The sequence below is a fragment of the Solanum dulcamara genome, chromosome 4, assembly GCF_947179165.1.
Source record: "Solanum dulcamara chromosome 4, daSolDulc1.2, whole genome shotgun sequence".
NCBI lineage: Eukaryota > Viridiplantae > Streptophyta > Magnoliopsida > Solanales > Solanaceae > Solanum > Solanum dulcamara.
The window spans coordinates 26,588,923-26,615,117 of NC_077240.1; the positions used below are offsets into that span (position 1 = coordinate 26,588,923).

General features: G+C 34.3%; 4 protein-coding genes across 7 annotated transcripts; 2 read left to right on the plus strand and 2 right to left on the minus strand.

The window, feature by feature from the left end:
- The first annotated feature begins 7,713 nt into the window (after positions 1–7,713).
- LOC129884908 (uncharacterized) lies at positions 7,714–9,159 on the plus strand. The gene has a single exon (XM_055959177.1). The coding sequence runs from the start codon at positions 7,889–7,891 to the stop codon at positions 8,744–8,746; it is 858 nt and encodes a 285-aa protein (XP_055815152.1). The 5' UTR covers positions 7,714–7,888; the 3' UTR covers positions 8,747–9,159.
- Positions 9,160–9,715: 556 nt separating this feature from the next.
- On the minus strand, positions 9,716–12,033 carry LOC129887147 (uncharacterized GPI-anchored protein At5g19250-like). Its single transcript, XM_055962114.1, has 2 exons — positions 11,873–12,033; positions 9,716–10,471 (listed from the first exon to the last, which is right to left on the minus strand). The coding sequence occupies exons 1-2, from the start codon at positions 11,949–11,951 to the stop codon at positions 9,963–9,965; spliced, it is 588 nt and encodes a 195-aa protein (XP_055818089.1). The 5' UTR covers positions 11,952–12,033; the 3' UTR covers positions 9,716–9,962.
- A 3,041-nt stretch (positions 12,034–15,074) lies between these two features.
- LOC129887148 (glucose-1-phosphate adenylyltransferase large subunit 3, chloroplastic/amyloplastic) lies at positions 15,075–19,392 on the plus strand. Of its 2 annotated transcripts, none has more exons than XM_055962115.1 (15): positions 15,075–15,392; positions 15,637–15,750; positions 15,846–16,019; positions 16,119–16,211; positions 16,656–16,739; positions 16,834–16,889; positions 17,030–17,123; positions 17,210–17,322; positions 17,594–17,666; positions 17,959–18,039; positions 18,203–18,289; positions 18,374–18,478; positions 18,712–18,818; positions 18,915–18,975; positions 19,072–19,392. In XM_055962115.1, exons 1-15 carry the CDS (start codon positions 15,186–15,188, stop codon positions 19,171–19,173), a joined length of 1,551 nt encoding a protein of 516 aa, XP_055818090.1. In that variant the 5' UTR covers positions 15,075–15,185; the 3' UTR covers positions 19,174–19,392. The 2 variants fall into 2 exon arrangements, with proteins under 2 accessions (XP_055818090.1, XP_055818091.1); XM_055962116.1 differs by having other exon boundaries at positions 15,253–15,381; positions 19,072–19,331.
- Positions 18,436–25,962, minus strand: LOC129887149 (DEAD-box ATP-dependent RNA helicase 58, chloroplastic). Of its 3 annotated transcripts, XM_055962118.1 has the most exons (11): positions 25,672–25,962; positions 25,248–25,341; positions 24,354–24,467; positions 24,126–24,248; positions 23,281–23,385; positions 22,144–22,302; positions 21,971–22,039; positions 21,530–21,619; positions 20,703–20,843; positions 20,421–20,562; positions 18,436–18,505 (listed from the first exon to the last, which is right to left on the minus strand). In XM_055962118.1, the coding sequence occupies exons 1-11, from the start codon at positions 25,887–25,889 to the stop codon at positions 18,480–18,482; spliced, it is 1,281 nt and encodes a 426-aa protein (XP_055818093.1). In that variant the 5' UTR covers positions 25,890–25,962; the 3' UTR covers positions 18,436–18,479. The 3 variants fall into 3 exon arrangements, with proteins under 3 accessions (XP_055818093.1, XP_055818092.1, XP_055818094.1); XM_055962117.1 differs by lacking the exon at positions 18,436–18,505 and having other exon boundaries at positions 20,274–20,562; XM_055962119.1 differs by lacking the exons at positions 18,436–18,505; positions 23,281–23,385 and having other exon boundaries at positions 20,274–20,562; positions 25,672–25,955.
- Positions 25,963–26,195: the final 233 nt, after the last annotated feature.

The window sequence follows — 26,195 nt, forward strand, 5'->3', positions numbered from 1 at the left end:
TATTGAATTATACTGTGCCACTGTGGCGTTAATTTAAATACAACATTTATTTTGATTGTTACTTAAATTATTTTTCATCGTATCAATAAATCTATCGTTACTTAACAATGAAAAGTCATATATTATGTAAAGATTGATTTGGTTTGTTCATATTGTTATCTTAATTTTTCTTTATCATTTTTTCTTTGCTCTACTCTACCCGCACCATACATTTCTTATAAGTTTGTCCTTCAAATGTTGATATGTGACATTATTTAATGATGAAAATTGTCAAAAACTAAATTGAAATTGTTGCAGATGCATCAGAGAAACAACCATACACGAGCAGCTCCATAGGAGCATCTTAGAGAGAGAAATATTTTGGTGAAGATGATAAATGCTCAACTTTATTTCTAAGAACACATTCTAATATATACACAATCATTGATCCCTTATACAACTGTCAATTAGCTGTCACTAATCTAATCTACTAACCGTCTAACTAACCTCTAACAAACAAGTGTAACAAACTAATACTAGCACTAACTGACTAATTATGACTCAGCATGTACATGTATATACAAATAAGTAAATCTCAATACCCCCCTCAAGTTGGAGGTGTGCTCTTCACGTCCAACTTGCCAAGTAGAGTGGAATGTCTGAGCCCTGTTAAGGCTTTGGTAAGAACATCTGCAAGCTGATCAGTTGTGGCCACATGATGTAGGGACACAAGACCCTTTTGAAGTTTATCACACACAAAATGACAATCCATTTTTATGTGCTTGGTCCTCTCATGAAAGACAGGATTCCTAGCAATATAAAGGGCAGATTGGTTGTCACAAAAAACTGCATACGGTTTAGGAGATGGCACAGTTAATTCCTCAAAAATTCTGCTCAACCAAACCAATTCACGCATAAGCTTCCTCAAGGATCTGTATTCTACCTCAGCTGAGGATAAGGAGACAATTTCTTGTTTCTTAGATTTCCAGCTAATAGGACTATTACCAATCAAAACTATGTAGCCTGAAACAGATCTTCTGGAGTCTGGACAAGCGGCTCAATCAGAGTCACAATAGGCCCTGATAGTGCAATCTGGACTATTTGAAAGGAAAATTCCAAGAGTGGGATCCTTCTTGATATACCTCAGCAAATGAAAAGCTGCTTGCAAGTGAGGTTCTTTAGGATCTTGCATGAATTGTCTTAAATATTGTACACCATAAGCTATATCCAACCTAGTATTTGTGAGGAAATTAAGCTTCCCCACCAATTTTCTGTATTAAGTAGGATCTGAGATGGGCTGACCTTCCTTGTCTCTTAGTTTCAGATTGGGATCAAGAGAAGAGGAGAAGCAAGGACAATCAATACAGTTAAACTCTTTCAAAAGATCTAAAGCAAACTTTCTCTGTGAGATGATGACCCCATCAGTTTTATATAACACCTCCAATCCCAAAAAGTAATGAAGTCTGCCTAAATCTTTAATTTTGAACTGATTGTGCAAGAACTCCTTTAAAGCTATGATCTCCTGAGAATCAGTTCCTGTAAGTATAATATAATCTACATAAACAGCTACAAAAATAGTAGAACTCTTGGACTTCTTGTGAAAGAGAGAATAGTCATTTACTGAGTGAACATATCCTCTGGAGTACAAGGTTGCTGTGAGTTTCTCATACCATTGTCTACTAGCCTGCTTTAACCCATATAGTGACTTGTTTAACTTGCACACCATGCCTGGAGTGTCAAGGACAAGACCAGGAGGGTCTTCCATATACACTTCTTCATGTAAATCCCCATGAAGAAAAGCATTATTCACATCAAGTTGGGAGATTTCCCAACCCTTTTTCACAGCAGTGGCAATCAAGGACCTGATAGTTGTCATCTTCACAATTGGAGAAAAGGTCTCTGTGTAATCTATCCCTGCTTGCTGTGTGTATCCTTTTACTACCAATCTATCCTAAAACCTCTCAATAGTTCCATCTGCCTTGTGTTTCACTTTATAGACCCACCTGCATCCTATAGCTTTCTTGCCTACTGGTAGGGGCATCAAGTCCCAAGTATGATTTGAATACAAAGCTTCAAACTCCTGAGTCATGGCTGTTTGCCAAGCAGGATGAAGTGTTGCTTTCTCATAAGAAGAAGGTTCATTATCATAACATACATGTTGTAACAAAACTTGACTATCAGGTGTTAAGACATCAAGGCTGAGATTCTGATTTAGTGAAAATAAGGCATTTAAGAAGAGGGAATTGGTATGCTGGTTGATAGTTTGGTAGGGTAGTGATAGTCTTGGAGATAAGTAGGGGTTCTATGAGTTCTATTAGATCTTCTCAAGACATGAGTTTCATCAATGGAGTTTGGAATATGGTTCATGGTGTCCATAGTGTCAGTTGAATGTATAGAGTTGTTAAGTGTTGAGCTAGTGTCTGTGATACTTACACTTTCTGGATCACTGGAATGAGGTGCAGACATGAACAAATCATCATAAACAGCAAGATGGGGAGAAGAATTTGAATAATGAGTAGGATTTGAACGCAAGTACTTAGAAATCAAATCAAATGAAGCTCCTTTGGGAGCAGATGCAAATGGAAAAACATTCTCATGAAACATCACATCTCTTGAAATGTGTATCTTCTTAATGGCTAGGCTCAACACCTTGTATCCTTTTGTTCCAAATGGATAACCAACAAAGATATGAGGTGTTGTTCTAGGTTCAAACTTGTCTCTATGGGCTTTTGGTACTGTTGGATAGAAGAGGCATCCAAAACTCCTTAAGAATGAATAAGAAGGTTTTCTCCCATGCAGGACTTCAAAAGAGCGTTTGTTCTTCAGATAAGTGGTAGGAAGTCTGTTTATGATATGAGTGGCTGTCAAAATACATTCTCCCCAATATCTTTGGGGTAAATGTGATTGGAACATTAGATCCCTGGCTGTCTCAAGTAGGTATTTATGTTTTCTTTCAACCACATCATTTTATTCTGGTATGTAAGGACAGGACTTCTGATGGACAATGTCTTTTGACAGAAAGAAAGAGTTGGCTTCATTACTTACAAATTCAAGGCCATTGTCTGATCTGAGAATTTTTAATATGGTGTCAAACTGATTTTCAATCATGGAAACAAAGGTTTTGATCACTTGTAGAGCATTGCTCTTACAAATGAACAATTGTGTCCATGTGGATCTGCTATAATCATCCACCATGGTGATGAAATATTTGTTATTATCATGAGTGGGTACATGGTAAGGCCCCCACAGATCCATATATAACAGTTCAAATGTTTTGGTGGATTCAGTGGTTCTTTGGGAAAATGGTAGTCTAGTTTGTCTTACCATGAGACAAACTGAACACAAAAAAGGTTGTTTGGCTGAAAAACTAGCAGGTATAGAGGTTATGGTTCTCATTTTTGCAAAAGGAACATGACCAAGCCTATGGTGCCTCAACAAATTTACATCATCTCTGTGAGACAAGTGAGTATTCAAAACAGAATGTTCATTCTTATTGCCTGAAATGAAATTATGTACATCTGAAAGTGAATGACAAGAATGAAAAGAAGATGCTTGTTCATTAGCTACAGAGTTTAAAATGCAAAAACAAAGAGTAGCTGCATTGGTAGAAGTCTCAGTAGTAGAGGTAGTATTACGTCGGAAAAAGACGGTTTAAAATTAATTTCAACTTTATAGAGAAAAAAATCAATTTTAGAAAAGAAGAGACGCCACTTAATTTTTTAAAGAAATTAAGAAAATTTAATTTAAAAGTCTCTAACAGATTTAAGTCTTAAAAATCCAGAGAAAAAGGTAAGAGGTTCTTATTTCCACTTTGAGAAGGTGTTAAGCATTCAAAGTGGCCGTTAACGCGCGGTTATCCGACGATTTGAAAAATTATTTGACTAACTTTTGAAAATATTAATTTAAAAGGAAACGAAGACTTTAAAATTATTTTTTAGAAAAAATGATCAAACTTAAACATTGAAAATAATATACATGGATATAAAAAAAGAGTAAAAGTTTATTAAATGAACAAGTAAAGGTAGAAAATCATTTAAAGAGAAAATTAACATGAATTAGTTTATCTTTAGGAGAATCTAATTAAGTTAAAACAAATTAAAATTAATATCTAAGCAAACATAAATAACATAAGTAAATAAATTATTACAAACTGAATCAATATAAATAAATAATAAATAACACATGAAAATATAACTCGATACTTAGTTTCTATACGTCTAGACTAAGATGTTGGATCATCTACATTTTGGGCCTTAAGCACAATTTTAATGTATATTGCAATTGTATATACACTGTATATTGGTCTGTATATACACTGTATACAGTGTATACAATATTATTTCTATATATCAAACTGTATACATAGTGTATACCACTTATTTTTTCTCTGTATCTGCTGTATATAACTATATATCATACTGTCTATATATTGTATATCAGTGTATACAACATTATTTTCTTGCATATCAGACTGTATAGATAATGTATATTAGTGTATACGACCCTGTTCCACCTGTATTCTGTGTATACAACCCAATATCAATATTCAAATCATGAATATTACCTTCCTTTCCATGTATCAACTTTCCAGTCATTTGAGCAAGATGATGAGAGACTCAAAACTCAACGATATGCAATGATGAAGTCCAAAGATGGACTCGAATTGATATCACATGCACCAAAATAAAATTACATAAGCATTTACTCATTTTAAACTAAACTAAGGAATATATCATGATATGTTAAGGTATCAAATTGATGGACATCCTAGAGGTGAATAACAACATATATTATATGTAGACAAAGAATTAAATCAATTAGGCCATGAAAGTTCTAACTAAATAATAACTTAAACATATGAAAATTACCTCTTTTCGAGCAGCGAGACTGAAGACGACGAGCGAAAGACAAATTCACCACCACCCAAGAGCTTGACGGAACTCCAATCTACAAAAAAAAATATTGAAAATTTAGACTCAAACCTTTGTGAATTCGATGTTATAAGAACACTGTTCTTAGCCTAAATTTCGACTTCAATCTCCTATTTTTCTTAAAGAAAAATATAGATTGGAAGTTAGAAATTTTTACAACTTTTAGATTGGGGACAAGAGTCCAAAATCCTAGCCAAATTAAGACAATTTCTAACTTTGAGGTGGCTAAAAAATCTCCCACTTCTTTCTCCTTCTTAATAAGAATATGAGCCTTTATATAGGCTTCAAAAACTCCAAATTTTTCATCAATTTTCGATGTGGAGATTTGATTATTTTTTTTAAAGAAAAACTAAAAATTTCAAAAATACAAACTATAATTAAACTAACATTGTATTTACTTAAAATAAAAAAATTTTGAGATGATTTTCAAATAACCACATAAATAGTAATTAAAGATATAGTTATATATAAAAATATGTATATTATACTAAAGAAAATAAAAATAGTTAAGAATAACATGAAAATATCTTCTTCTTCTTTTTTTTTTAAAAAACTAATTATTTCAAAAATGTTCGAAATTTAAAGAACCTCGATAGCTAATTTGCATTGTGGAGGGTCAAAATTGAATGTCAACAGGTAGCACTACCATTTTCCAAGCATCTTGAACACAAGAAATAAAGGCCATCCCTGCACTTACCAATCTCCTGAGGCCTCTTCATTGAAGGGGCCTATAACAGAAAGTAGTATCAGTAAACAAAGCAATGCCTTTAAGGCTTGCTGTGAGGGAATGGATGGAAATCAAATTAAACCTGAAAGAAGGCACATACAACACCTTATGCAAGATGATTTTAGGCGTAAGTATCACATTTTCTAATTCAAGCACTTTCACTCTATATTCATTAGGTAGGCTTATCAAAACTGGTATGGTAAGATCTTAATATTGGTCAAAGAAAGTCTGTCAAAAAGGTTATATGATTCGAAGCCCCTGAGTCTAATATCCATAAGTCAGATTTTGATTCAAAATGTTTACATGAAGGTTTGTCAAAATCAATCGAGGAAGTAGACTATAGTACGTGCAAAATTTACTAAGCTACTTCCCAAGTTAATGTTGTTTGCATTTTCTCTTAAATTGTTCATCTGGAAGTGATGCAACATTGTCATAACATTGCGATATTGTTCCTTTGACAAATTTATACGTTGGCTATCCTCATTTGCCTCAAGCTGCTCTCCTTTTACAGACAATATGTCGGATAGTATTCCATGTACATTTGCCACAGTGCGTTTGGTCTTATTGTATCTATGATTTTGAGTTGGATTTCGATTGAAATTCTGAGTGAAATTGTGCTGATCAGATTAGGGTTTAGGTGGTGGATATCCAATTAGCCTGTAGCAATTCTCCCTTGTGTGTCTTGTTCTTGTATAGTAGTCACAAAACAACTTTGATTTGTTCACATAACTGCCCTTGGAGAAATTTCCAGTATTACCATTAGAGGAGAAATTTGAATTATTATTGGAAGAGTATGCAGTCCTGAAGTTTCTTATTCTAGATGAACTGGAATTTAGTGCATCAGAGTCTAAATTCATCATGTTGTTAGGGAGGAATTTCCTTTGTTTTTCCTCCTGAATCAAAATTGAGAAAGCTTGTGCCATCGAAGGCAAATGAGTCATCATTAGGATGCTCCCTCTCACTGCAGTGTAGACTTCATTCATTCCCATAAGAAATTGAATTAATCGGCGATCCTGTTGTGCCTTGTGCGAACTTTCCTTTGCTCCACATTCACAAGTGCAAGTACAATGGCTTTTGTTGTTTAAAGTGCTCAATTCCTCCCACAATTTCTTCATTATCATGTAGTATGCTGTGATATCAAGGTTACCTTGAGTCAAATCATTAATTTTCTTCTGAATCTAGTAAAGCTTTGCCCCATTAGTTTGACCATACCTGTCCTCGAGCTCCTTTCATAATTCCATTGAATCATTGACATATTCAACACTATCCGTGATCTCCTTAGACAAAGAGTTCAAAATTTAGGAAGTGACCATGTCGTCGCATCTCTCCCACTGTCGGAATTGGGGAGAATTGAGCTTTAATTTCTTACATTCCCCATTAACAAAACCTAATTTGTTCTTAACAAATATAGTACGAAGAATACTTCTTCTCCAGGATCGACATCCCATTCCATCGAAAGGAACTGGAACAATCATTGTACCAGGATTATCGGAGGGATGCATGTAAAAAGGATTGCTTGAATCAATACCATTTTCATTATCACTTCCGCCACCTGTGGACACTCCGTCTTGCTCAATTGTCATATGATTTGATCTAAACAATCAATTTTTTTTTTAAATCTGGAAAAACTCTGGTGCGAATTTCACAACTAGGAATTGATCGAAAACTTTGACAACTAAGATTTGAGAAGAAAATAAAAAGAAGAGGATGGCTCTGATACCATGTCAAAAATTAAATTGAAACTACTGCAAATGCAACTGAGAAACAACGATACACGAGCAGCTCCATAGGAGTATCTTAGACAGAAAAATATTTTGGTGAAAATGATAAATGCTCAACTTCATTTCTGAGAACACATATTCTAATATATACATATCATTGATCCTTTATATAATTGTCAATTAACTGTCACACCACCTAGCTAACCTCTGACAAACAAGTGTAACAAATTAATACTAGCACTAACTAATTATGACTCAGCATGTACATATATATACAAACAACTAAATCTCAATAAAAATCATATAATTTATCCATAATTCCACATATTATATTCATTAAAATAATACGGCATAATACAACAGATTACGTATGGTATTGTAAATCCCAATGGAAAGACGAATATGAATTGACGATACTCATCTCTCCACGCCTCTGTTTCTTGCTTTTCTGCGAATATAGTAGAAAGAAGAAGAAGAAGAACCCAAAACAAAAGATTGAGACAAATTAAGCATCAAATTCGAGAGAACCCATGGCTATGAGAAGTGTGTTTAACCAAGAAACCAAAACGGGGGCATTTTTCATGGCCACACTGCTCATCTGGGTTTTCTCAGTTTTGTGGGAAATGCTAATCAACAAGCGGACGGAACTGTTTCCAATCGTTTTGGGTTTCATATTCTACCAATCGGCCAATTGGGTCATCCCCAAATTGCTGCGAAATGACGATCCCCTCTTTGTCAACACCTGTGTATCTCTCCTCCATTCATCCACTACATCGGCTTCAGTGCTCTTCGTTTTAGTCAATCAGTGGATGATTTCAAATGAGGTAAACGTAAATCAGATGTTTGAACACTCACAGCTTGTTGAACATACATGGCCATGGGCATTTACAGCCTTATGCTTTTCATGTGGTTATTTTGCTTATGATCAATTGGATATGCTTCTACATCGATTGTACAGCGGATGGATTCCTTCGATCCTATTGCATCATTTCTTACTCCTTATTTGCTTCACACTTGCCTTGTATCGAAATGTCACAATCAATTATCTCATTCTTACTCTCGTTTGTGAGCTGCATTCTGTGTTTCTGCATCTGCGTAAAGTGCGGAGAATGGAGGGTTTTCGTGATTGCAATGGCTGTATTTTTGTTAAAGTGGAATGGGTTCTGAACTGGACAACTTTTGTTCTAGCAAGAGTTGTGTCTCATCTTCTCATTACTGTCAAGCTGATAATAGATGCTTCTAAGTTTGATAAGGGTGGTGTGGAGCTCCCCGTTGCCCTTTTCGGTATGGCTGGTATGAATTTGCTTAATACTTTCTTAGGAATTGATCTCTTTAAAGCTTACAGGAGAGAGATGAATCCTCAGAGGAAGATTGATGATTCCAGTTGATAGCACACCAAGTTGGCTCTCATAGTATACTAAAATGGATAGCACACCAAGTTGGCTCTCATAGTATACTAAAATGGATAGCACACCAAGTTGGCTCTCATAGTATACTAAAATGGATAGCACACCAGTTGGCTCTCATAGTATACTAAAATGGATATTTGAAGGAATTGGACTAAGGCCCCGGATAATTAAAGAAGTTTCGATGTCTTGATCAAGAACCCTCCCTATAATGTAGTGTGTATTAGCAACTTTGAACCAAGTATAAATAGGATATTAGGTCTTTCTTTTACGCGTTTTTTAGGAAGGTGAAAGATGAAGACACTTTGTGAGTTAGGGGTATCCCCGAACCTCTCCAATTGATTTGTATCTTGTATTTGAATGTTAATCTAATTAGTTACAAGTTTAGTTTTTTACTTGAGGTTATGTAATTGCATTTAATATTTGATCGATCCTTTCTTTCTTTCAATTGTAAATCATGATTATTGGTTGTGCTTACAAGGGTTCAAGCAATTCTTAGCTTGGGTGTTTGTATTCATTCAACTATAGCTCTTGATCTTCCTATCCCTTTTACTTGTTTTCTCTACTTATTGTGGGGTCTTTTTGAGCCAAGGGTCCACGAGATAGGGGTAGATAGGGGTGGTGCTGTCATCTTATATATTTACATAATTCAATTATTTTGGCAATGTGAGTTGTAACTTTCAGAGTCACAGTAGTTCTTATATATTTACATAATTCAATTATTTTGGCAATATGAGTTGTAACTTTCAGAGTCAAGTATTCTGAGAATTCTCTTAGGCACTATAAGTGGGGTGTTAAATTCCATGAATGTAGGTGTCAATTGTCATTCTTTCTTACTAATGTTATCTTTCACAAAGGATATAGAAATTAATCGAACCCCAAAGTCCAAATGGGCAAGAGACTTCAAGCTTTATAACCCAATGTGGAGAAGATTTGATGACTGAGATGACATTATATCTGGTGAATGAAAGCTGCAACATTTCAAAGTACATCTATGAGACAAGAAAATGTGTTGTTACAAAGGTTTTATAGCCTTTTAAGGTTACATTCTCTGTAGGGATAGTAGCTGATATTCACCCTCTTTCAATTAGAATATTACAAATCACCAGCTAACAACAAAATCAGGTACTGGTAACAGAAGCTACACTCAGATGTGAAAAAGAGAGAAGGAGAAAAAAAGTGTAAAAGTTCAACATTTTCACAGTAAGAGGAGAAATGCCACAAGTAGATAGACTGCATGAGAGATTAGACCATGCTGAAAAACTAGGTTTGCTGAACTAGTATCATCAGGTGCAAAGCTTCCCTCCATGTTGCTTGTGGTCAAAATTACAACAATCCAGTTTTCGTCAGAGCCAATTCCAACACCAGTAAACTTGGTATCATTCAGAGAATTAGAATACTGGGACTTTGTATAGTTGGAAAGAACGAGGTCCGGGACAAGGTTGGGAACACAAGCAGGCATTATCACTCCATCTCTGGTGGTTGTGACGTTCAATTTGCACTTGGTTAGAAGTTTAGGATAGTCCGAGAACTGAGGTTCAGTGCCAGGTACAGTATTGGCGCCTGTTATGTTTGTACAAGGTTGATCTTTAAATTGTTCAGCCATTTCATCAGCAAGGCATTTTGCTTTGTCATTCTCGCGTAGAGTTGTCAACTTTAGGGATGCCCTGTAGCTGTTAATACCTTTAAAAAGGTTGTCTTCCTCATCTGCACCAAGATGGCAAAAATGAAACTCAGAGTGCAGATATTAAACCATATAAAAGCTCAAAAATGAAAAGATATCTAAAGTGCACCCACAATATGATGTAGGAACAACAACAACAACAAGATGCCCAGTGAAATCCCATAAGTGGGGTGTGGGGAAGGTAGGAATATGGTGTAGGAAGTGAATCAGAAATTGATAACCCATGTTCATGAAATCCTACAAAGGTGTGGTACATGCAGTTCAAGTTCTTCTCTTAGTACACATGATGCATCCCTCTCCATCCACACCACAAAGAACCCAACAACAACACTATATCTGGTGTATTCCCACAAATGGCATCTGGGAAGATAAGAGTGTACACAGACGGTAAAGTGTATGCAGACATTATTCCTTTCTTGAGAGGTAGATAGATTGTTTCTAATAAATCCTCATTGGTAGAGAGGTTGTTTCCAATAGATCCCCATCTCAAGGAAAAACATATCAAAGCAGATCGAAAAAAGAAATAACTGAACTAAAGGGATTATGGCAAACTACTATTGAAAGCATGACAAAACATACAAAAGAATGAAACAGTACCTACATCACAAAGAACCCAAAAAGAAAAAAAAAAGCAGAAAAACTTCAAAGAAATTTCTGCTAAAAGCTCTTTCCACATTTCAATTAATATCCATTTCTCAAAGCAAAACATTGACACTCTCTCTGAGTCCAAGAGAGGTTTTCAGAATTGACTTGCTTGAAATACTGCTGAGTAAAAGTAGACCAGCTCAAATGAATTTCTCCAATTGCAGAAGATTTGTGGAAATGATCCACCCTGATCTCAGTATATGGGTTGATAAGATGAACTGCTGCTGTATAAGGCCATTTTATCGCTAAAGATGGAGAACCTACAGATGAGATATCTATCATCCCTTATTTGAATATTGTCCCTTTAATAGCGCCCATTTAACTAGCCTAAGTTCTGCCACTGAAGAAATTACTTTCATTGAAGAGATCCCCTAAAGTAAGATTAGCTTTAAACAAGGTGAGAGATCTGGGTCATTCATCAAATCCTCAAGTATTGGAAAGCAGATCTAACCCTATATGCTTCAATAACTTAATTCTATAAACAGTAACTAGGAATACCATAAACTCAATTCACAATCAGGATCCAACAACTATACTACAACTAGTTGAACTGAACAAATTCCAAATCTTTATAATAGAAAATGTTATACACAAAGAACAATACAAATCCAGATCTTTAATCCAAAGGAAATAAAAGAGCTAAATTGAAGAAACTCAACACCTCATATGCAGAACCCAATTAGCAAATCAAGAATCAAATAGAGATAACATGATAATAAAAATAGTAGCTTTGATGCAAAATAAAGAATTGAAACAGTTAAGAGTGAATAATTCCGTACCATCACATTTGACAAAGGAGAAGTGAAAGGAATGAAGAATTAGAAGAGAGAGGAAGAGATAACGTGGAAGAAACGCCATTGTTGTGATATTCCTCTACTTGTGATTTGAGTTTGAGCTTTCTGATTTTATAAGATATTAGATTTGTCTAGAAAGCGGCGCATCAGATTAGTAGGAAAAGGAAACCTGACTACTTGTTTAATTTGATTTAAGAAAGAAATACATCAAAACCTTCCAAATAATTTAAATATTTATGTATGTACATTTAAAGTTAATGAACATTAAGTGTTAATTGAAATTAAATCAAAAGACAGTTAATATATTATGATTTATGCCTAATTAATAGATAAATATAATACTTAAATCATGATAATTTCTTAAAGGTGACGAGTATAATGGCGCAAAGGAGAACAATGGATGTTATTTCTTAGAAAATTATTTTTGCTTGATAAAACTTTTTGGTGTTTGGTTATATATATATAATTATATATCATATTAAATGAAAAAATATCTCCCTCATTTATGGACAAAATTTATTTTATTATTAAATTAGCTTGACTTTTAACTTTATATCACTTGGTCTAACTCAGCGTAGATATTATTGTCAATTTTGGGTATTCACTTTTTTTTATTAAAATATCCTCCAATTTGTTAATATGATTATTATGTTTAATTTTTTTTTCACACACAAACCAAATACTGATCTAAAATATTAAAAAAAAATAGGAAAATACTTTTTATTAAAATGACTTCCTCAGTACCAAATTAATTAGTAAAATGTCTTATCTCCTAACCCAATTAAATTAATAGTGTCTTTTCTTAGTACCACACGGCTGGAAATAATAAAAATGAAATATAGATTGTCCGTTTTTTTAATGAGAATATATGTTGAAATGATTTTTAGTCAGTGCAAAAATCCAAAAGTAAAATTAAAAATAATAATTTTAAGTATATATTATAGTAGCTACGATATTTTGTTGCTCTGGGTTGCATTTTAGTATATATATCAAGCTATCTAAGTAGATATCCTACGTTCAGTCCATAGTTAAATTTTATCATGGTTTATAATTTAAATTTAAATTTAAAAAGGAAGAAGCAGAAAAAGAAAGAGTAGGAAATTTTAGAGGACTTCTCCTTTCTCAGGCTTGGCTTTACGATGCCGCTTTTTCCGTTACGAAAACTGCTTGCTGTGCCCGGGGAAATGGATCCTATCAAATATTTCACATATTGTTTGGTGGTTCACAAATATTAGGTGTAGAATCAACGTCAAAAGGAAGCTAACAGATTATGACTATGACTCGTGGCCAAACAGATCCTCTAACAAACCCAAAGGTTTATTTCGATTCAATTTTGGTTAACATTTTATTTTATTTATTTATGAAGTTAATATATATAGAAGTCTTTTTTAAAAAAAGTAACATTAATTTGGACTTGTGGTCCTTTTATTGAAGTCTAGTGATCGTTAACTCAGTCATTTTTGTTTGGACTATATATATAATTAAAAATTATTAAATATTTATAAATATTTAATTGTGAACTCAATTATTATTATAATAATAATACTAATGATATTATAAAAATCCATAAATTTCAAATTTTATTTAGAATTTGTGTAGAGACATTTTGTGGTTCTAACTCTTGTAAATGGATAGAGGTTGATACACAAACTTATTAACTTCTAATTCTCAGCATTTATTCTCAAAATCTAGTTTTATCTACACAAAAAACATTGGAATTTTTGTTGATATTTCAATTTAGACAGAACTTATAATTTTTTATTTTTTATTTTGTGTGTGATTAAAGTCAAACTACACAACTTTCAGAAAAGAATGGGAAAAAACAGAGGATGTTTTCCTATCTTTACATGTCAAAATATATAGCAAAAATTTATAGCTAAAGAAGGGTGAATTCACTTTAATCCTAGCTATTTACTTTCTTCTGTTTCATTTTTTTTCTTATCCAGTATGCTATATTTGCATTGAAATCCAACTAATTCAAATTCGACCTACATAGGAATTCACCGGAAAGAAGTGCTATCTATCAATAATTGTTTTATATCCAAAATTTGAAATCGAACCATCTATTAAGCAAAGTGCAATCCATCCGTTCACTAGATTCTTTGGTGGTCTTGTTGCTATCTCTATTTGTACATATGTAATTGATGAGAAATGTTTTTATTCGAAAAATATCTTTCTTTGTTTGGATAAAAATATAAAAAGATTATTAATTCCACAAAGCAAGTTGTTTACTTATCTGCTTTATATATTTACATCAACTCAATTTAATTTACTATGATTAAATAATTAAATAATTTACATCAATTAAACACAATTCAGTGTAATTATTTGTGTTCAAACACATATTATACATCCATGACTTGATATAAATAAATTGCCTCCTTAAAATATGTGTTATCAAAGACCAGGAGTAAAGATTTTTTTTTTTTTTTTTCATTTCTAGTCTTCAACTTATTTCCATATTTACCCAATAATTCTGTATGGCACCACCAGAAGGTCTAAACCTGATTTGTCATTTAGATTATTATTTTAAGCATTTGTAATTTGTTGGTGTCATTTAGATTATTTTTTAAAGCATTTGTAATTTGTTGTTCTTTAGGCTAAAATTATAATCATATAAAAGTTCTTTACACCGTCAGCTATATTATAAGTTAAATCCACGAGACAAATGTCCCATCCTGTTATTTTAAGGAGACTAATTTTTAATTCAAAAACAATCTGATTTGTATCAAAATGAATACATATTAGAAGAAGAGAGGCGAGCGAGATCTAGAGAGAGAGAGAGAGAGGAGAGAGGATGAATATATATTGTATTCGTTGTATCACGAATACAATTGATATAAAATACAAATCTCACGTATATTTGATTGGATACAAATGATACATAATACATTTGACATAGAGAATGAATGCATATTGTATTCGTTGTATCACGAATACAATTGATACAAAATATAAATAATGTTAATATAAAATACAAATATAAGTTTTCGAAAACAATTAATATAAAATATAAATCTCTCACCTATATTTGATTGAATATAATTGATACAAAATACATTTGAATGAATTTCTTCACAAAAGCATATTCTTATGCTTTATTAGTTTTTATTCGCAAATCTTGACAAAGGACTTGCCTGGAAAAAAGGAAAAACAAAAGAAGAAAAATCACGTAGAATTGGTGGATACAATTAAATTTGGATAACGCGGCCACTCCAACCAATAGTATGCCTGCACCCCACCCCCATGTAAACATAGTTCATCACAACATCAACCTTCATATATCAAAAAAGCTTAAATGGCTGTTGCTGCAGATGGGCGATTTGCGTTACTTCCTAGTAAACCTACAACATTGTCAGGGAGAAAAAACTTGAGGGTAGTGAAGTTTTGCAATGGAGAATTGATGGGAAAGAAACTCAAGTTTACAAAATTTCAGTTAAGGAGTAATGTAGTGAGGCCTAATATCTGCATGTCACTAACAACTGATGTTGCAGGTGAGGCTAAGGTGAGTCTTCTACATTTGCATTTTGCCCCCACCAACAATATATTGCTTGGCTTTTCATTTACAATTAGGACTACTTTTAATAAATAAAGATATGGGCCACTTCTCAACATAAAATGTGACTTCATAAAACAAGTTAAGATCAAACGATACTACTACGTCATGCTAAAACAACTTGATGTAATTGATACCATTAGTATTGGTCTGTAACTGAAAATCTTGAATCCGGCTCAAACTATATGGACAGTTGAAGGATCTTGAACCGAAGAAGGAGGATGCAAGGACAGTAGTAGCAATCATTCTAGGAGGGGGAGCGGGTACTCGTCTTTTCCCCCTCACCAAACGGCGTGCTAAGCCTGCTGTAAGTTTTCTTTCAGAATATCTGAGAAAATATTACTACGAGTTTTTGCAGAGCTATCTGCATCTTATCAGTGAGTCATTATTAATTTGATCCAGGTTCCAATCGGAGGAGCATACAGGCTAATTGATGTACCAATGAGCAACTGTATTAACAGTGGCATTAACAAAGTATACATTCTCACTCAATTCAACTCAGCCTCACTTAACAGGCATATCGCTCGTGCTTACAACTTTGGTAATGGGGTCACATTTGGAGATGGCTATGTCGAGGTAAACATAAAACACCAATGTTCATTTTCCAGTTTGCATATATTTAGTTTCAGATTTTGATGATATTGGCAGCATCATGGCTGATAAGTTGTAGCACAGGTCTTAGCAGCAACTCAAACACCAGGTGAATTAGGTAAAAGATGGTTCCAAGGTACAGCAGATGCTGTGAGGCAATTTCACTGGCTTTTTGAGGTACACACATGGTCAGGTTGAATTGCAATATCCATAGTTTACCCTAATGACAGTGCAAGTATCAACATATTCCAGAACTGCAATATTTCTAAAGAAGAATCGAAATGCATATATTCATACATCGTAACAGGAGATTTCAATTATAGTCGACCTGAATATAACTGTTGATGACTTGATGGCATAAAAGGAAACTCAAGGTCCACTAATAGTTTTCATCCTCAACAATTTACCAATGCAAGATCAAGTTACCTAAGTTGTATCAGTTTAATTTCTTCCGGGGAACTTAATCCTGAGGAAAATACAGTACAACAGCATGTAAATATAAGCAATACTTTTTCTACACTCAGCTATAGCCATCCCAAAATTATCTCATCATACAAACATGACATTAATTCTCGTAAAAATTGAGTTTGCAATGTTCACACTGATTTTCCATAACTTAAGGATGCAAGAAGCAAGGACATAGAAGATGTGCTCATTCTCTCTGGAGATCACTTGTACAGAATGGACTACCTGCACTTTGTTCAGGTAAAGACTAGACTAAGCTATAAATATCATGATTGATATCATATATCTGAAAATTACCTATTACTCCACATTGATATTTCCATCTTCTTGACAGAGTCATCGGCAAAGTGGTGCAGACATTACCATATCAAGCTTGCCAATAGATGACAGGTAGCATTAGGAGGGATAATCTAGATACTAGATAGGCTATTTCTTCCTCTCAACGATGGCATACTTTCTCAAAGACTGCTTTGAAAATCACTACAAGACAGAATTTCCTCTATTGAATCACTTCTATGTTTTCATGATAGCCGAGCTTCAGATTTTGGCTTGATGAAAATTGATGGCACAGGACGGGTCCTGTCCTTCAGCGAAAAGCCAAAAGGAGATGATTTGAAGGCGATGGTAATTCTTGAAAATTTGACAGTCTCAGAGCTTAATCTACTTTAAATTTTAAAGTTGCTGCAATCACTTGACAACAAGTACTTCAGGCAGTAGACACATCTGTTCTGGGATTATCCCCAGAAGAGGCTAAACAGAAACCTTACATTGCTTCAATGGGAGTATACGTCTTCAAGAAGGAAATCCTCCTTAATCTTTTAAGGTATGTAACGAGTTTCTTCTATAGTACCCTTACTCTAGAGGGTGTTATGGTCCTGTCAACATGCAAATGAGAGATACTTTGGAAAGAGGACAAAAAAACCAAGAATCTATATGCATCCTGCTTAATAGGGGTAGCTACACTCGAGAAGCAAATTGTGGTGCTTGTTATAAAGCAGAAAGAGACCGCATAAAATCTTATGTTAACCCTGAGTGACATGCTGAAGAGATCAGGTAAAAGAAGATCATGAAATGCTTACTCTTTGTCTTTTTAGATGGCGTTTTCCGACTGCAAATGACTTTGGTTCAGAGATTATCCCTGCCTCTGCCAAAGAATTCTGTGTCAAGGTGTGTGCCACTTAATTTCTGGTATGCATTTATGCAAGAGCTTATCTGTTTGTTCAAAAAGTTTACTACTACATCCAATCTTGTTGTTTCCATCATAAGGCAAGATATTTTATGTGCATGTGGGGTTCATAGTTCCTATCCCCCTCTATTATCTTATTCCCCTCCCCTACCCCTACCCCCGCATGTCTTCATCGTCCCAAAAGAATTCAATTCACTATCTCGGTTATGGTTTCCTAAGCAGCTTAACTTCAGCCTGTATGGTGACTAAAGCACGTTTTGCTCGATTTTGCAGGCTTACTTATTCAATGATTACTGGGAAGATATTGGTACAATCAGATCCTTTTTTGAAGCAAACCTTGCACTCACTGAACATGTAAGAATCAGAGAGCTATTATATGTTTTTAGTCTTTAAAAGGTTTTATTTCTTTAAACAGCCTGAGTAAGATGAAATCTGGCTATTGAACACCTGTCAATATTAAAAAGATAGTTTGTACTAACAATATGGCCAACTATGTTTTTTTCTTTTTCCATTTCAGCCACCAAGATTTAGTTTCTACGATGCAACAAAGCCAATATACACGTCAAGGAGAAACTTACCTCCATCAGCAATTGATAATAGCAAGGTTCAAGGCACAGACCCACTTCTTCAATCTTAAACAGATGCATCTTCAAATTTTCTTCCACTAACCAAGTCTATTTGTTGCCAGATTGTTGATTCCATTGTATCACATGGTAGTTTCTTGACCAATTGCTTCGTGGAGCACAGTGTTGTCGGCATCCGATCCCGTATAGGCACCAATGTTCACTTGAAGGTTAGTCTAGTAAAACTGCATATGATGCTATTGAAAATTCAGCATTATGCTTTTGAACAACAAAACCAAAAATTGGTTCTCCCACTAGACTCCACATAGATCCAAGACAAGTGCATTTATGTTTCATATTTAAACAATTAGAGCATACCATACAAACACATTAAGTACTTCTAGTTTACTTGATTTTTGTAACTGCTGCTAATTCCGCATACACTTGGTTAAAATCCATACAGGACACAGTGATGCTTGGTGCTGACTACTATGAAACTGATTCTGAGATTGCTTCACAGCTAGCTGAAGGAAAAGTACCTTTAGGAATAGGAGAGAATACCAGAATAAAGTAAATCACTAAGATGGTTCTCCTTTTGTGTTTATCAAACGAGAAAATGAATGTGATTCTAATTTCATTTCTCACGTTATTTCAACTAATATGCAGAGATTGCATCATTGACAAGAATGCAAGAATTGGAAAGAATGTAGTTATTGCCAACTCAGAGGTATGATCCTCCCATACTCCCAACAACATCAAGAGATCAAATTTTATCTTGTTGTTACTGGGATTCACTTATTTTCCTCTGATACATCAATTGCAGGGTGTACAAGAAGCAGACAGATCCTCAGAAGGATTTTACATCCGAGCAGGCATCACAGTCATATCGAAGAACTCAACAATTCCAGATGGAATTGTGATATGACAAGTCTGACAATGTCTTTTTGTCTTTTCTTTCAAGTAGCATTGGCACCAAGAAAATTGTGAAATATGAGAAGTAAAAGTTTCAGATTATCAACTTTTCCACATTCAGCAAGTAAATATTGAACTACAGGCTGATGATAAAAAGGGTTGTTTCTCCCATTGATGAATTCTGAACTAAGAATAAAATGTCTGATCAAAGGTGAACATTTTCAATAAACTAGCTGACGACACTTACAAAATATGGTTTTCACAGTAATATTTTATACTAGTTGGAAAAAACTTTCTTCTAGTCAGAATTAAAGAAGGATAGGAAGTTTAAACTTACAGGTAAGACTACTAAGTGCTCAAAACCTACACAGCCTTTCACTAGATTGCTGCATTATTCAAATCATTCCTCTGTTTTCTCATGTGCACTGCATCCTCACCAACACTGCTCTACTGAATCTTCTTTTGGGAATTTGAGGTGGTAAGTTAACGATTTAGTAAAGACTAAAGATAAAGGAACATAGGGTTAAATTTCTTGAAAGAGCATTTGAAGAGAACCATTCAATGTTGACATGTTACCAATTTGTTCAGTAAAATGTCTTTCCTTAAATTGAAAAATCACACAGCTGTTAGAACTTATAAGAGCCAAAGGGCTAAAATACTATCCGATGTAATATTCTGAGCAAAATTAAGGGTGTATATGGTACAAAGGAAAATACGAAAACGTTTTATTGGAAAATAAATTGTTTTCTCATTCATTTTAGTGTCTGGTAAGTAAGCAAAAAAATTTGTCCCAAATGCATTTATATGTAATCTAGAAAAACACTGTGTGGGGTGGGGGCATTGGGAATGGGAGGAGACAATGAATGTGGGATTTCATTTATGAAACTTGTTTTTTTATTCACACTAGAGAAGTCAATTTCGTATTTATAAACATGTTTTCTAGAGAAAATATTTTCTAAAACATTTTGACCAATCACACACGCGAGGATTGAATTTTTTTTCCAGAATACCATACACACCCTAATTGGTCGTATCAGCTGTTTGTTTATCTTTTCCTTGGTTTTAAAAAGAAAATAGCAAGAGAGAGGCAGAGATGACTTTTGAGGCCAACAATTATGGAGAAGAACTCAACGCACAGTTAAAAGAATAATTGTTCACAACAAAACATTAATTCATTTTCGAATCTCTGTAACACAAACCGCTCTTCCAATGTTATAATGCTGGTAACAAAACATTTTTTATCTGAAAATGGTTTTCTACCAGTTCTTCCAGCTCGATGAAGATAATTAACTGCATCTTTTGGGATATCAAAATTGTATATGTGTGTTGTCTCTGGTAGATCAACCCCTCTAGCTGCTATATCTGTTGCCACCAATAAATAACCTCCTCCTCCTCGAAGCTCCTGTATCCCAAGAACATATAAACCACACACTAAGATAGAAACAAGAATTACAATATGGCAGCAATACAAAAATTAGTTCACCATTTCCTGTAATCTAAAATGATAAATCGAGCAGATAACAACAATATCTCAGGACTTACAGATAAGGATGCAGCTCGTTGATTGAAATTCATATCTTCCTCTAGAAGAGAGACGTCAGAAAATCTCCCAAATGAGGACCTTAGAAAATCCACCAAAAGAGTAGTTGGGGGTGCACTTCCTGTCTTTTTTGACTTCTCTGACTGCTCAAAAATTAAACATTATAATTAAGGTATGCAACTGCTATAAGACTAGAAAATCAAAGTTGCATAGATAAGTAACATTCATTTTTCAAATTATCTATGACCATGGTTCTTTCCAATTTATTCAATTAGACATGTGATTTACAGACAACTGGTTTTTCTTAGAAGTAAGGTCTGATTTCTTCTGATGTTAAAGAGAGAATAAATCCAAAACATAACAAAGGAAAGGGAAAATGGAACTTTTAATATTCCAACAGGGGAAGTTTACATGTTCAATTTATACATAGTTGAAAAGAAGCTAATAAACATACATATGCATTCCCATAATGATTTTTAGAAGTTCTACGTAGTTCTCCAAATAACATCACATTTAGAAAGACAAGTAAAGGAAGCATAAAAATGTTCCCAGCAAAGTGCAACATCCTGCAGCTCCTGTGCAGGGGGGTGAGAATGCTCACATAGCTATTCTCTACAAGATGATTCTGGAGACTCAACCAATCTCTAAATTTGAGAAGTTTCTGTTGTGTGCTTTCATTGATTATGCATAAAGAGGGGGTTGTCAATACTTGAAAGTGATCAATATCACAATTAATCACACTATAAGGAATTAAGGTTCCCAATCATTCATAACAAAACACAAAAAAATAATTCCTGTACAGAGACTTAACAGGGTAGAAGATACTAACTTGCTCGCTGACAAATATTATGGCAGATTCAGGTGAATCTGTCTGCAGTAAGGAGAGTAACATTGGATTCTTTTCCCTTCTGTTGCATACCTGACACATGAAAAGTCACAAAAATTAGACATTCATGGAAATGGAAATAACCAAGGAACATCGTAAGCAAGATCCAGCAACATGAAAGAGAATGATCTAATTACAGGTACTTTTTCAGTATGGCAGTTCCATCCCACACCAATTAACAAAGATTGCTGATTTTATTTATTCTACGTTTGTTGGAGATTGTTCCATCTAATACTTCTAGGATACCATAAAACTGTGAAAGTGAAATTAACAAAATCTAGAATGAAAAGTAATGAGCTTACTCCAGTAAATGGAATTTGTAAGTGAGGTAATATGCAAGAAAAGAGAAGTAAAGAGAGTTGTAGAAGTTTATGATAGTCTTACCACAAATCTATGATGGAGGCATGAGGGCATCGGCTCTACTGAATTCACATGGATGTGAACTACATCAGCCTGTCATTATAACTTAGATAAGTACGTCTATAATGCGATTATCAGAAGATCATAATAAAGTAATAAAAAGAGAAATCCTGTCAAAGATACTTGTTCCAGCTTACTCTGGTCCATTTTTGCTGCATACAGTCGTACAAAAATCTTCTGTGCTGGGGAATTGAAGCACTAGCAAAGATAGTTTGACGGTTCTTGCTGGATGAGTAGGATGTCAACAGCCTTTTAAGAGAGCTGACTTCTTTTGAAGAATTGAACATGAAATCAACCTAAAATATGTAATAATAAACATAAACAACAACAAATACAAATCAATCCCAAACAAGTTGAAGTCGGCTATATGAATCCTCATTCACTATGTTCTTCACTTAATAAGCTCAACTCATGTTATCATCAGAACAAAAAAATAATCCAAAATAAGTCAAATAAACATAAATAATAGTAATAATAATACATTATTAAAAGTTCTCTATATTGTTACTGGCATATCAATCAATGATAAGGTCATACTCCTAGAAAAGCAATAGGTTCAAAACCAATGTATCAAACAATAGCATAGCACTGACCTCTTTTTTTTATAGATTCAACACAATAGGGGAAAAGATGGTACAGTTCCCTACCGAGACAAACTCTCAACTCCTCTGCGCTCTCAGCATACCTCTTCCATGCGACTTTCTTGTGGGGGGGGGGGGGGGGGAACAAACAAGATTAAAACCTATTCTCAACTAGTAGATGTTATATGGATCTTCTTCTTCCATTGTGCTCAAGTCTACGTTGATTCCAAGAAATTGTAATTTTTTCTTGACAACTTCCCTCTATGTGTTTAGGTCTACTTCATCCCCTTTTTAACACATTTCTCACCATAGTTCACACCTACAGACCGGTGCAATAATGAACATGCATTTCTGTTTTGCGAATTGAATTGAATTGAAGCTGAGCAAAATAATTGCAAAATACAAGCATGCATAAGATTCACTTGTTACGAGGCTTAAGAATAGTTAAATTACATAGCTTGTCATGACTTGTTCATGATCTAGAATTTTCCAAAGAATATATTATTTTAATTGTGATTTTACAAACGGAAAGGAAAATATAGAAAAGGAAAGTTATAATGACACTGCTAGCATGTTATTTCAATTGCTCAGCAGCATCCATATGCTGATGCTATTGGTCTCACTCTTCATGGGATCCCATTCAAGTAACACAGACAAAGAGAAAATATATGATAGAAAATGCATCCTGATTACCTCATCAACAACAAGTACTTGACAGGTATCTAGCTTCAAAATATGTTTCTCAATCATTTGACACAAACTTCCTATAGTTGCAACAACAATGGTGGGTGGCTCAGCCTGTAATGGCACAAACATCTCAGAGTCACACCTCATAAAAATATGCTGAAGCTTCCTCTTAATTTCGGGGAGAAAGAGCAGTAATAAACAAAACAGAGGTGTGGAGAGAGAGGCAACAGAAATAAGAACGAGTTGACAGACTATCATGAAAAAGAAATTGAAAAGTGCAGCAAAAATGAGCTAAAGCTCCACAATACTCCGCCAATATCACCTGTACAAAGAAAACCTACAGACCGATTCTAAGCCGGGTTTTTTCTTTTTTTGTGTGTGTGAGAGAGAGAGAGAGATTATGGATATCAGTAGTGTTTCAGCTGTACACTAAATTTGTTTCACGGGGTTCTGAACTAATCTTTTAGTTTTACACATAATTGCACAGATGCATTTGAAAATTACAAGCTTTATATCGTTCCACAGTGAGGAATGTAAACTTCAAGAAGCAAGATAGAAAACAACAGCAATAACAATAATAATAATAATAATAATAATAATAAACACCGAACGAGAACGGAACTTGGACAAAATACACAAAAGTATCCAAGACTTACTAAGAAGATCCCAGAACAAGAAAAATTAAAGCTTAATTAAGAGTTCTAATGTCAACATATTCATGTGAGGCAAGTAGACGAATTTCAAAAAGATAAGACTCTGGGGACACATTAATAATAAAATTGAGAGAACTGATTTACACTTTCCTCGCTCAAGGACATGAAATTTACAAGCAACAATAAATTATTGTGTACCTTTAACCAACTCCTGTGTCGTTTCAACATCCCCCCATCTAGAAGAGCCATAACAGTGCATGATTTCAGTCCTGATTCACGTTCTGAAGGATTTGCAGCAAGCGTCCGAGCAACTTTTGTAACCTAGATAAAGCAGAAAACAATGTCAGTGCATCCCTACTGTTCCTACTTTCAGCAAACATACATTATAAATGGAAAGCAAAAAGGAATAACTCCACAAAAACTTACTTGCATACCAAGCTCCCTAGTAGGCACCACGATCAATGCTTGTACTGCTGACCTTTGACTGTCAACGACTGACAAGACTTGGAGAAGGTATGCCAAGGTTTTCCCAGAACCTGTCTAGTGGGATAAATAGAAAGAAAAAGTAACTTCAATTTCATTAACAATACAGGAAGCCAGTTGGAAAAGGGAGAAACTGAGAAGAGAAGAAGAAAAGGAAAAATGATTAGAAATGGACAAATGGTTAAAGAATAGTTCATATATTGCTAAGAACTTGTAGTTCTGGTCTCTTTACATTACATGTTTTCAACTTCTACGTTTCTCCTACTATGAAACTTGGAAGTTGAAACTTTTAAGTGCCCTTTTAGCAGTTCGTTTTCCCTGATAAAAAACAATCGCATGATGGATATCACTTAAATGATGAAATGCCAAGCATAATTAAGAAGACAATTCATCCCTCACTGTTGGACATGAGGATTGGGACACAACGAAACAATAAGAAAACAGAAAGGAAATATACTAAGATTGATAAGAATTTGTAACATCCACCCCCTAGTATCTGTAAGAATATGCTCAATGGTACATAGTACTAGAATCACCCGATGGCAATTAAAAGAGGATGTGAGTAAGTCAAGAATTTTGTTCGCCTACCCAGAGTTACTCACAATTTACTAAACAATAGATGCTGCAAAGGATGATAGAATGGCTTCAAAGAACATTGAAGTTTGAAGAAAGTGAAACAGCACCCAATACATAAATCATTCTTGCAAAAAATGTCAGAAGCAATGCATAAAGCATGTCTTTAATACAAAGTCCTCCGCATATAAAAATATCAACAATCATTTAGCCAAGTTTCAACAGTTACAACATTGAAGATATGTTTCAAAAGCATGTATCAACCTGAGCATGAAGCACACAATCACGTCCAGAAAAGAGGAAAGGCAATGCCTGTAGCTGCACTTCTGTAGGTATCACATATCCAACTTCTTCTGCCCTGCAGTTTGAGATCCATATATCAGTTTGTCCTTAGAGACAACACATTAAATAATGCAATTTTATACAAAACAAAAAATAAAAAATAAAAATCTCACTTTCATATTTCTTCTCCAAAATTCTGAATTTTTAAAAATCATTTCAAGTAATTTCTAGAAAACTCACACTTTCCAATTTCGACAGGCTCAATTTTTGATAAAAGTACATTGTAAGTATCAATTGAATCAATATTTAGAGAAATTTGTGTAGCATTAACACTATCCTTCTGGAATATCAACTATCATTAAATGTGACTAATTGAAGAGTGAAGCATTAAGGAACATAAGCTTACCGTCGAATCACGTGCTCGTGCACGTGACCATAACAGAGTTCCCGGAGCGTTGTTGATGAATCCTTCATTTCAGTTCTAGTTTCGACATTGGATGAGCTGAAGGAAGCTCTCAAAGGCTTTGGATAGAACAAAAGTTTCGAAGTTCGATAGGTAAAGTTAGGGTTAAACGATGAAGTCCATGAAAGAGTATACACTTGAGTTGCAGATAAATAAGCCATCCGGGAATAAGGAATTGGAGTGGACAAGTGAGCAGAGGTAAATTGAAAAAGATGATGAAACAAAGGACGACGTCGCTTTCGTGGTGGAGGGATACTATACAAATATACAAAAAGTCCTTCATAATTCGATTTTCAATTTAAGCTATAAGAAAATATTCATATGATTATATATACACAATATTTTGCATTGAGAAATAATTTTTTTCACTCAATTTATATTTATATCATAACTTGTATCATGAGGTATAACTTATGTCACTTTACTTATGTTTTGGGGCATAGCTTGTGTCTTGGGCTAAATTTAAT